The 12,470-nt window shown below is 35.6% G+C and overlaps 1 protein-coding gene across 4 annotated transcripts; it reads left to right on the top strand.

Moving 5' to 3' along the window:
- The first annotated feature begins 3,130 nt into the window (after positions 1-3,130).
- Positions 3,131-10,335, top strand: LOC129290715 (formin-like protein 20). 4 transcript variants are annotated; one of them, XM_054927610.1, is made up of 4 exons: positions 3,131-3,279; positions 6,700-6,839; positions 6,935-6,970; positions 9,141-10,335. In XM_054927610.1, exons 1-4 carry the CDS (start codon positions 3,183-3,185, stop codon positions 9,972-9,974), a joined length of 1,107 nt encoding a protein of 368 aa, XP_054783585.1. In that variant the 5' UTR covers positions 3,131-3,182; the 3' UTR covers positions 9,975-10,335. The 4 variants fall into 4 exon arrangements, with proteins under 4 accessions (XP_054783585.1, XP_054783609.1, XP_054783599.1 ...); XM_054927634.1 differs by lacking the exon at positions 3,131-3,279 and adding an exon at positions 3,391-3,774; XM_054927624.1 differs by lacking the exon at positions 3,131-3,279 and adding an exon at positions 4,584-4,777.
- Positions 10,336-12,470: the final 2,135 nt, after the last annotated feature.

Below are 12,470 nucleotides of genomic sequence, written 5' to 3' on the forward strand. Positions count from 1 at the left end.
CCTCGCATTCAAGTCAGTTTTGAGTCTTCCCAAATATTTTGGGATATTTTTGATTATTTATATATTATTCTGATGTAATTGCCGCATTAAAAATGGGCTAGTTTTCATTATAGCTAGTCACATTGAGAAATAAATTATCCTTTCATCGGAGATTTTCCTACTTTGGCTATTGAGTTCATCAGGGGGATATTCTTGCTCTAATTAATTTAATAGATTTATTGGCTTTATTATTACTATAAGCTTGTTTGTAGAAGCCCCTTTGGCTGTCATTGCTTCAAAACTTGAAATGCTTACCTGCTAAAGGAAAAGGCAAAAGCACTTAAGGCCTCTACAATAAGGGCAAGAGACCTATGGATAAAAAAAAGTACCAATACTCTTATTGGGAAGAAGAAAATTAAGATGACTACAACATAAGGGGCCTACGTCACACCACACACAAAAATTGAATTCCCCAGATTCAATGGTGGTGATTTGTGTGGTGGATTCTAAGGGCGGAAAAATATTTCTACTGTTAGACTCCAGAAGATTTAAAGTAGATGTAGCTTCTATTTATTGGGAAGGTGACACCTTGGATTTATTCTCTTGGATAAATTCTAAGCTTACGGTGCTGTATTGTGAAGAGCATGTCAAAGTGTTATAGGAGCATTATGGACCTCTAGAATATTTTGAACCCTAACGAACACCTTAATGCCATTAGGCAGACTGGGTTAGTAAGGCATACGCTAAGAGTTGTGAAGAGAGTTGCATGTCTCCAACTGGTTAGAGCATTGTCTCTTTGGGGTCTTCCTTAGCGGTCTCAAAGAAGAGTTGAAAGCTAATGTACCCATTTAGAAACCTAAGACAACGTATAAGGCTGCAAGTTTAGCCCTAGAATTTGAGAAAAAGGCCCAGCTTCACCATCGACCCAAGCCCATTTCTCATGTAGCTCAAAATTACACCACACATGTTCATATTAACTCTACATGTGACTCTTGTGACACCAGGCCAGGTACTATTAACTCTTTAAACTCCTCTAAACTCTCCTCAGTGTTCGCGAACTCCTCACAATTCTCTCCCTCAATCTGGGCCCTATCCCTTCTATTAGACTCGAAGTAGTAACACTAGCGTGAAAAGGGGCTTTGCTTCGTTGTGGACAAGTCTTCAACCCAGGGCATCGTTGCAATGCTTCTTTCTCCCTCTTAGAAATTGCTGAAGAGGACGAAGAAGTGTCACCCCTATTGAACAAAGTAGCTGAGACAAAGAGGGAGCCTAAAAATGTTGAGATTTCATTCAACGCCATCTTGGGGCAGAACTCAGCATCAACTATGAAGCTGTAGGGTACTCTAGAAGGGAGGTCAGTCTTTATCTTAATTGATAGCGGTTAAGCACGTAATTTCATCTCAAAGGCAGTGTTAGTCAAATTACAACTTCCTGTTAGAAATATTCTTGCTTTTGGTGTTCAGATTGGCAATGGCACTAGAGTAAAATGCCACCAGGTTTGCCCAAAGGTTAAGGTAAAAATTTCAGATTTAATTATTCAACAAGATTTCTACCCTTTTCTTTAGGGGTTGTGACTTGGTGCTGGGTATTAAATGGCTAGTCTCTTTGAACACGATAGAAGGCAATTGGAATAAAATGTTTATGATCTTTTGGCTTAATGGGAAGAAATACAAATTGCAAGGCTTAAATGCTTCTATTCATCTCCATAGATGCTTCTTACTCAAGAATCAGTTGAGGTTGACGCAACCGAATCATTGAATGTTGAAAAAAGTTGTAATGACTTTGCTGATGTTTTTCTAAGCTAGTGAGTCTGCTGCTACCTCATGATTACTATCATGCCATACTATTGCTTCTAAATGCTTCACTGCCTTATTTATGCCCATATTGATGTCCTCACTATTTGAAGGATGAAATTGAAGCACAAGTTGAGGAGTTGTTGCAGCGTGGCTTTTTTTGGTCTAGTAACAGACCTTTTGCAAGTGTTGTCTTATTGGTTAGCAAAAATGACAACTCTTTGCACATGTGCCGGCTTAATCAGCTTACAATACTAGATAAGTACCCCCCATTCCTAATACTAATGAGCTTTTAAATGAATTGTATGGGGCGACTTGTTTTTAAAAATTGACTGGTGTTCTAGCTACCACCAAATTCGAGTACTTCTTGCTCACATTCTTAAGACGGCCTTTTGTACCCATTCGGGACATTGAGTTTGTAGTCATGTCTTTGGCTTGACTAATGCGCCTGCTGCTTCCAAGCAATTATGAATGATTTTTTCCATCCTTACTTGAGAAAGTTTATTCTAGTCTTTTTTGATGACATTTTGGTCTACAGCTCCTCTCCTTAACAACACTTGAAGCATTTGTAGGTTGTATTTCGTCTGTTAAAACACTTACTTTGTAAATACCAAGAAATGCTCTGGGATAGTCTCGAATCAACTATTTGGAACATGTAGCATCTGCTCTTGGAGTGGAATTGATTTGGAGAAAATCACTGCTGTTTCTAGTTGGCCAACTCTAAAATCCAGTGAAAGATCTTTGAGGTTTTTGGGCTTCACCGGATGCTACTGTCGCTTTTTCAAAAACTATGGTATTATTGCTTAATCCCTCACCGGATTTGACAAAGAAAAATGCTTTTTGTTGGTCTAAATAGGCACATCATTCTTTTAAAGATTTAAAGCGTGCCTTAACCACCGCCTCGATGTTATAATTACCAGACTTCCACCTTATTTACATTTGAATGTGATGTGTCCATGGATGGTATAGGAGTTGTACTTATGCAAGATGGCTACCCCTAGCATATTTTAGTAAGGGTTTTTCCTTCCAGTAGATTTAAATTTGCTTATGATTAAGAGCTGTTAGCTGTGATGCAGGCATTACAAAAATGTTGCCATTACCTTCTAGGCTGTCACTTCTATATTCAAATTGATCATTGCAGCCTCAAACACTTACTGGAGCAATGCACATTGACTAATTCCAAGCAAAGACTCATGATCAAACTCCTCGTTTGATCTCACCATTATGTGTAAGCCTGGAAAGGAAAATACAGCAATTGATTCCCTGTCTTGAAGGCCATGGCGGCTATCTCAAAACCTTAAAATGACTTGGTGCTCAGTTACATTGGCATGTTTGTGCACCGATGTCTCACTTGTCAACAAAACAAGTACCAAACTTTGGCTCGCAGGTCTCCTTTAGCCATTACCCATTATGGAACAAATTTGGGAAGAAATATCAATGGATTTCATCACCAGGCTCCCTAAATCCAAAGGTTATGACACCATTCTATTCATTGTCGACCGTCTAAGTAAGTACAGCCATTTAATTCCATTATCTCATCCTTTTATTGCCAAATTTGTAGCTGCTCTATTTGTAAGGAGATTGTGAGGTTGCATGGCATGCCTCGGTCTATCACTGCAGATTGTGACTCCATCTTTTTAAGTGTTTTTTGGCAAGAACTCTTTTGTTTGAGCCAAAGTTGCTTAAATACAAGTACAACATATAACCACAATCTGATGGCCAAACCGAGGTGGTAAATTGCTGCTTGGAGACCTACAACCTAAGTTGTAGAGTAAATTTCTTTGCTGGGCTGAATTCTCATTTAACCCCAGTTTTTCACTCTTCAGTCCTTTAAACTAGTTTATGGACATGATCCTCCTTCTTTATGCCCTTTTGTGAAGGGAGAAACATTAGTTGCTGATTTAGAGGAACAATTGGAGCTGTGTGATGCAATGCTCAGAGTGCTGCATGATAACTTGAAGAAAACACAAGATAGGATGAAAGTTCAGGTGGATCAGCAAAGGTGAGACCTTTAGTTTGAACCAGGGGATGCAGTTTTTCTTCATCTTCAACCTTATTGCCAAAAGTCCTTGGCTAAGCATAAGAGGGGCGGGGGATTTTATTGACCCTACAAGGTTTTGAGATGTTTGGATCAGTTACTTATGAACTTGAATTGCCTCATAAGTCTAAGGTTCATCCTATTTTTCAAGTCTCCATCCTCTGACCACCTCTTGGATAGCAACCATCTTCAGCACAACCATCACACAGCTTCTTTAGCACTCTCTGCTTGGAACTTGTCCTCCTCCAATAAAGGTGCTGAATCATCGTTGGACACTGGAAGGTATTCTGGAAATTTTAATTAATGATGGATCGCTGACCGCTTGTAGATTCTAGTTGGGAGGATTATGATTTGGTGGCCACTCAATTGCCCACTTTTCGACTTGAAAACTAGTCTGTTTTCAGGGGGGAGTTCTCAAAATCTCCTCCACTTTTGACTTATCAGAGAAGAAAGGGGAGGAAGTTAGAGTCGGTTATGAAAATTAAATTAGTTTCTGATTATTTGTTGCATTTTCAGTATTAGTTAGCTAAATGAGCGGACCAACAGTTGTTAAGTGGTTCACCCACATTCAAGTCAGTTTTGAGTCTTCGCAGATATTTGGGATATTTTCTGATTATTTATTTATTATTCTGATGTAATTCCTTCATTATAAATGAGCCAGTTCTCATTATAGCTAGTCACATTTGAGAAATAAATTATCCTTTCCATTGGAGATTCTCTTACTTTGGCTAGAGTTCATTGGGGTAAGATTCTTGCTCTAATTAATTTAGTAAATTTATTTGCTTTGTTATTACTATTCCAAGTGTTTAACATTTACCCAGATTGAATCATGCTCAGAACATTGCTGGAAGGAATGAGTTCTAGTGCCCACCTTTGTAATATAAATGATGTCCTAAGATTGCCCAAGATCCATCATTCAGGATTGTGTCATCGCCTCATGGGCTTCTTCATATTGGAACCTTACAATGTAATTGTTGTTTTCCACATCTATTAGCTCATAGTCCGGTATACTTAGCAACTTTGTGAGCCTATGTTTCATGAGCCTATATCTTAGACTTTTGCCTACCAATGTTATTATCAGAGCCTTTCTCCACTGTTTAGGGTATTCACATCTTTCACTTTGGGAGTTGGGACACTTCAATAATAGGATACGTCTTCATGAGCACTGTGCTTCTGTGTAATCACCAACTTCACTACCTTCTCTCCAGTTGTCATTTATCTTCTTCTTACATCGCCACATGCTCATTATCCACTCCATTGTAACCCAACAAAGAGTCCTTATACAAGACTTGACTCCTTTTTTGCAGCATCCCTTCACTAGTTCCAGTCTTTTGTTCTCCTGGGTTAGCACTTTCCATCGAGTTCCTCTTTTCACCTACTGCTGCAATAGTTCCCTTCTCATAGCTCATCTTTCCAATTGTTCTTTTCCCTTCCTTACGTTGGAGTATCTTCACATTTTGAGTAGTGAGATCCCTCTCTTTGTTGGAAGTCTCTGTCCCTTCTGTGTTGCTTATCTTCTCCAAGCTAAAGTTGTAGGATAAATTATTTTAAGGTCAAATTTTAAATTAGCAAGTAAAATGAAGTTAGATATTATACAAGGGTTGGCTTTATTTTAGTTTAATAATATTTCATAATATTTGCATGTCACTTGTTGGTATATATTTAGCTATTTCAATTAGGACCAAATCAATAAATAATAAACTAACTAGAACGTGATGCTATACACTGGTTCTTAGGTGAGTGGCATTGTTCATGACTTGTAAATAATGCACCTTTCTTCAAGTTTTATATTATAGATTGATATATCAATGTGTTAATTGGTTTAATGATTGGTCTAATTTTAAAAACATTGATCCTGAAATGACTTTGATTTTGAATATGATCCAACCAGATTTTAGGGCAGAATATTGCAATTTTTGATCCTCTTGATGATATGAAAGCCTGGAAATTTGTGCTCAGAAACTTCAACTTATTTTCTGAAAGAAAACAATGGAATGCACGGAACCCATGTATGAAAGAGAGAAGAAAGGGGGAAGCTTTGCATGTATCAGCAATATCTCTGTTGTAGAAATAGACTGCATAATATATGGACATTGTGCTCATGAAATGGTCAAATAATTTGGATAATTCCCATTTAATGGTATCTTTCTTGCTTTCCCTTAGATGTTTTCCAAGGCTGTATGCTCCTTGCTAGTTCTGAAGCAATGGGAAACTGAATGGGAGTAAATGCCTTCTAGTGTTTTTGAATAAGTCATGCTCAAGCAAGTCTTCTGGCTTTTCCCACCTTTAAGTGGGGGAAAAAAGGAAAAGAAAATGTTGAACTGCTGTTCTATGGAATTTGCAGAGATCATTTAAAGGATAAGAGATTGTTCTGTACTAATTTCCACCGTCATAAAGTATGAAATTAATGGTGGTCAAAAGTCAAGTGAAGCAGTATTTCCTTGATGAATAGACAGGCTTGCAATTATCTATAACAGTTGGACTACAGGAAATGCTGTTTAATTGGGTGCACTGGCTAGTGATATCTTCACTGAATAGATGTGCTTATGATTTTTCGCATTGGTTCTGGAACTGCTCATTATTCCAATACATGAACTAAAATACCTAATTATTTTTGGGCAGGACATTCTCATAGCACATGCTGACTGTCTGCTCTGCATTAGACAAAATGTCTTTCATTACTTCAATTGTTTTTTCTGCCTTTAATATTTGAAGGTCAACCAGATCTCTTTTTTTTTTTTTTGGTTGGAAACTATTTGGTATTTGGTACTTTTGAGTTTTCACCAAACAAATTCAAGCTGTTGGGCCCAAATTTCTATTTTACGTTAAAGTGATTGAAGAATTATTTGTATTGATGATTACCTTTTTTGTGGGTTGTTTGTTACATAGGGAATCAGCTAGGATCCACTTTGATGAATGACCTGCAAGATCAGGAAAAGGAGCTTAAGCAATATATATTGCAACTTGAAAATGCTGAGGCTGCTAGGGATTCCTTGCTTTCCCATCTTAAAGACGCACTTCTGGAACAAGTACAGATGTTTTTATAATCTTATATATTCTGAGGCTTCAATTGTTGACAAGCTTTGTGCGATTGATGACTGCTTACTGATCTAAAGTTTTTCAGGGATCAAGGCAGGAGATGGTCCGCACGCAGTTGCTGGTGAGAATCTGTCCTTTCATTCTTCATGGGTCTAACACTGTTATGGTCCGCACGCAGTTGCTGGTGAAAAATAGTATTTTATTCATAATTAAAATATTTTGTTTTATACAATATAATGATGACTATTTTTCTCATATTTTTAAAAACGAAAAGTACAGTTTATCCAATAGTTATTAAAAACTTTGAACTAATCAGGACAATAATTTTAAATTAGTGGTCTAACCGTAGTTGAATTGAGATTAACTTGATCATAATTAAAATAATATGATTCAATTAAAATATATAAATATTTTTATATAACCATGATAAGGGCAATATTTAAATAAATAAGACATTAATTTACAAGTAAAGGAAACATTCATGAATAAATTGCACATAATACAATAAAACAATAACAGAGCTATTTAAATACTTAACTACAAAGCTGATAAGTTATTATTTTTTTATTCCTTTCAAGTTAAAATGATATGTTATGCTTAATAAAATTATTTAAAAATTAAAATTGATTAAAATAAAAGAAGTGTTTTTTAAAAAATTTTGGATATTCGGGCTAGCCCGAAGGTGTTAGAGCCGGGTTTGGCTATATGGGTTTTTTAGAAAGAGTAGGATTCTTTAAGCCCGACCTGAATTGAGCTCGACTTGAATAAGCCCGGTCCTCCCGAATTACTAGCTCTACACTGTATGATATTGAATTTTTGTATACGGTTGTACTGGGAGCTATTCATTATACCAAAATAGCTTAAGCTACTTGGTTAGGACTCAAGATAGGCTTTTATACCCCTCATCTTTATCTCTCTTTCTTGTGGGTTCTGTTCAATTATCATTTTGTCTTTGCTAAATTAACTGAATTTTTTTTCTTGAAACTGTGTTTATAATGTTTTCCTATGAAAATGGTATATGTGGAACTATTTTAAAATGAAAATAGTATATCTGGAACTATTTTAATTTTCTATGCGTAAAAAGAATGAATTTCTAAATGGGAACATGTTTCGGTTCCCTTCATAGGCCCTTTTTTTCTGTTCTTTTCTGTGCTCTAATTTTCCTTGAATTCTTTTAGCGATGGTTTAGTCTTAAAAATTGATTCGCTATTGCATTAGAGCACATCACGTGATCTATCTTGGCTTGTCTTATTATTGATAAATATGCTAATAGTTGTAATTCATGTCAATTCTTTCTTTTCAACACGGGATGTTTTGATTTTGCTATTTGTTTTCATGCGACTTTTGCCATTTTTTATTTGTAATAAGCTCATCAACATTTGATCTGTCTTTTCATATCTGATACGTGATAAATTTACAAGGATTTATTCGCATCTCTTCCTACTTGCTTCCCACTATTGTGTGCTTCCACGTCTGCATCTTAGTCACTTCAAATTTGTAAGGAGTAGGATCCCTCTCCCCCTTTGTTTTTTTTTTTTCCCTAGACTGCAGACATGTCAAGGGATCGACTTATCATCCACTTGTTAGCATACTTCCTTTCTAAAATTGTGGGGACTTTTTCTGCTGTTTCTGCCTGGTACTGGTACTTTATTTTGCCAATATTCATTCAGATGACCACTTTCTCCAACACAACTGGCCCGCCCATATTTTATGAAATATTTTATAGGAATTGCATTTTGCCTCTTAGTTATGATATTAAATTAAATTCCATTAGTTTTTTTTTTTTTCCAGGGTACGCTACCCAAAATGACACATCTTTTTTTCTTTTGCCTTACACAAAGGAGTTGATGGAGGTGTTACCTTATCAGTTTTATGTGAATTCTTAAAAACTTTATTTCTAGCTCTGTGGACAGACCATGCAGATAACAGCAGCTTGCTGACGATGCTTAAATTTCCCTTCCATGGCCATTAAACTTCTTATTCTGGGGTCTCTTATGATCCAGCATATACAGGCCATTTGGTGCACTTAATGGGATAGAAATGGAATGAAAAATGTGATTTGGGAGATGAAAAATGACTCTTGTTCCCGTACTTCAAAAAGTAATAAGAGGATGATAGAAACTAGGGGTTAATGATTACAAGACTATGATAGACATTGTAAAAAATATTCAACTAACCAAATGGCCTGATAGTCTCTGACTTGTACATACACTTTTATCTCCTTTATGTTACACTTATGTTTCTTTTCTTATGTGTGGAAGAGTGGTGTTGATGTTTTTATTGATTTGTAGGGTGCACGGGAACAGATTGACCGGGCAGTTTGTGTAAGGAAGAGGCTTAACCCAGCAGCAGAAGACACAAGGGTGTTGGAGCAGAATGCTCCTTCAGCTCAATTTAACAGCACCTCTGCACAGCCTCCTTTTAGCCAACCTCTTTTGTCATTTGCTCCTCTCAAGACTACTGAAGAAGATAACAAGAAGGCAGCAGCGGCTGCTGTTGCTGCTAAGCTTGCTGCCTCCACATCATCTGCTCAGATGCTTACGTCAATTCTTTCCTCTCTTGTTGCCGAGGAAGCTGCTTCCATGAATGGTAGCTCAAAACCCACTGGATTCACTTCTGGACTACCTATGTTCAACCCAGAGAAAAGACCCAAACTTGAAAAACCATTGCCTGATGTCAGCAATTCTGATGCAGGTGGCTCTTCATTTTTTGCCCCTTCATCACAGCCTTCAATGGCAAATATGCCACTTGCACCTTCACTGAACCTCCAGGCCATGTCACAGCCTAGTCAATTGCAAACTGCATTTGCTCCAGCACCCCCGCCCCCGCCCCCGCCTCCACCCTCTCATTCTCCAGCAAATCAATATGTCCAATCCACTGGTTTGATGATTGGAGGTATTCCTTATGGATATGGATCAAATAACCTCCCACCTCCACCTCCACCTCCTTTACCTCCGCATGTAGCAGCAGGGTTATCAAGGCCGAACACTCAGCCATCACAGCAGTCACAAGCTCAGCAAGCACAGCAACAGCAACAGTCTGCAACAGGAGGATTTTTCAGGCCACCTGGCGTTGGGTTTTATGGGCAAAGCCATCCTTCAACACCGCCAGTACATAGGCAGTGATCATTGTTCTAAGGACCATTGGCCAACATTGCCGCAACTTTTATAATTAGCGAGTTCCCCTGGGACTTTGCTGTAAGCCGAGGATGTTCTCTGAGGCTCTGTAACAATGTAAATTAGTAGAAAACTAGATAGCTGATGTCAGGATTTGCCTGTAGCCTTTTATACCCTTCAGGGATCGCCCCTTTGCAACTGCCCTTTCATTAGTGGTAGGTTTTGAAATCTTTCCTGTACCTGTACCTAAGATCATATTCTGTTGAGTCAATTATTGCGGATCAGAACCTGATGGCCCTCACTAGATTTTCTTGTTCCCTTTTTCATTAAATGTTTTAAAAATTGGCATGACTTTTGTGCTTTTTGTAGACCTCTTCAAGAATCCTGCTTTATGGGCTAATCTTAGCTGCTATGAAGCATGAGCACATATTTTTTAGAAGGATTACTTGAGTAGAAGTGTGAGGAGATTAGATGAACGAGTGAAGCGAGTCTTGTATTTATAGTAAATTTTACCGAAGTAAGGGTCGCTGAGGTTCACCACTCCTTTTTCTTGTATGCCAGTCCTCACCTTTCGTTGACTGAATTAACTTAAAAATCTAGTCTAATGAAACATGAAGCATAGATATGTTAAAGTAGTAGTTCTTTTCATATTTATGTTTGTGAGATACTCTAGTAGAAATAAATATTTAAACATGTGGGCAAGTTTTAGCTTACTTGATTTGTTATCAGTTTTTAACAAGCAACAGTCTTGTCTCACTAGACAAGATTGATTATATAAAATACATGACACTATTGTATTTTATTATTTATCAATTTTTTAAAAATATTGTTAATTAAGAGGTTTTAATTAATAATTTTCATAAGTATTCTTCTCGACTTTTCTCTACCTCTTTTATCAAAGTTTAAAATTATTCATTTTACTTTCTTCACCTGTGCCTTTTATCGTCTTCTTTGTTATGTTTAAATCATCTTAAATAATTTTTTTATCTTTTTTCCTCAATTAATGCTACACCTTTTTTTTTTTTGTATATGCTTATATTGAATTTTATCTTTATGTATATGACTGCACATCTATCTCAACATTCTCATATTTGTCACTCTAACTTTACTTCTTGCTATCCTATTAAAGTTCAAAATTCACTACTATCATATAATATAATTAGCCTTATAGCAATTTAATAAAAATTTTCTTTAAGTTTATTTGGTACATTTTGATTGTAAATAAATCTTTTAACCTTTTTAAATTAAATTACTCAACTTGTATCCTATATGCCACATTTTCATTAATTTCCCATCATGTTGAATAATAATTTTTAAATATTTAAATTTTTTCACTTGAGATATAGTCTAATCTCCCAATTTTACTTTTAAATTATTATTGGTTGACTTCTTATCAAAATTACAATCCAAATATTATATCTTATTCCTACTCAAGCATAAACCTTTTGACTCCATATTCTCCTCCATAACTCAAGTTTATAGTTAATCTCTTATTATCTTCGTAATAAGAACTATGTCATCCATAAAAAGAAGGGAGAATGACAGAGAGGTCCCACAATGACTAATTAATTCAAATTAGATCTCAAGTGCCAAACTTTAAAAATTTTCAACTTAATTTCTTAATTTTACAAATCTGTTGTGATGAATTTGCAACTAAAAAGCATGTATTTGGGAATTTTCTCTTGAATATGCTTAGTGAAAATATTTAAGATTAATTCAAACCAACAAAGATTCAAAGATGATCCCTGATGTAGTCAAACCCTTATAGTAAAGTTCTTTGATTCACCGCGAGACGTTCTCATATTAATTGTTGCTCATTCATATATATATATATATATATATTGTATAACTCTAACATAGGCAACTCAGACTGCTTTCTTTTCTGAGGTATTTCTCTCAGTATATAGTAATAAGCTTTTTCTAAATAAATAAAAATAATGTGTAAATCTTTACCTTTACATCGATACTTTTTTATTAATTCTCTTAATAGATAAATAGCTTTTGTAGTTACCTTATCTGGTATGAAGCCAAATTGATTTTCAAAAATACCAATCTCAACCTATATTCAATCACATTTTTTTTCTAATTTTATTGTATAACTCATAAGTTTAATCCTCTATAGTTTGCACAATTTTCACTATCTTCTTTATTTTTGTAAAAATTATTTGTTATTATTTTTCATTATTTAAAATTATTTCATAAATCAATTTTTAAAATTTTTCTCAAAGTAAAATAAAATAAAAAAGGAAATATATTAACAATATAAAAGATTGAGTCAAATTTTTACAATTATTATACCAAGGATAAAGGTAAAAACAGAGAAGAAATCATCAAGAGTGACATAAATTTCCAAACGGTGAAAGTGAGAAAGAAGAAAAAAAATATGTTTAAATGGATTCATAAGATATCCCAATAGAGCACGTGGTTTAGGGAAGACCATATAACTGAAAACTCATTCTTTCGGGAACATTAAACAGAGTAATGCTTCCACTTGGGAATTTTCTT

Source organism: Prosopis cineraria, unplaced genomic scaffold (assembly GCF_029017545.1).
Source record: "Prosopis cineraria cultivar Desert tree isolate PC_DT_omini unplaced genomic scaffold, ASM2901754v1 PC1, whole genome shotgun sequence".
In the NCBI taxonomy this organism is placed as follows: domain Eukaryota; kingdom Viridiplantae; phylum Streptophyta; class Magnoliopsida; order Fabales; family Fabaceae; genus Prosopis; species Prosopis cineraria.

Excerpts from the sequence above, each read along its gene's own strand:
- LOC129290715 (XM_054927610.1), top strand. The coding sequence starts at position 3,183 with ATGGAACAAATTTGGGAAGAAATATCAATGGATTTCATCACCAGGCTC. Across the intron at positions 3,280-6,699 it reads ATTCATTGTCGACCGTCTAA|GGAATCAGCTAGGATCCACT; the intron begins GTAAGTACAGCC and ends TTTGTTACATAG. Across the intron at positions 6,840-6,934 it reads AAGACGCACTTCTGGAACAA|GGATCAAGGCAGGAGATGGT; the intron begins GTACAGATGTTT and ends AAAGTTTTTCAG.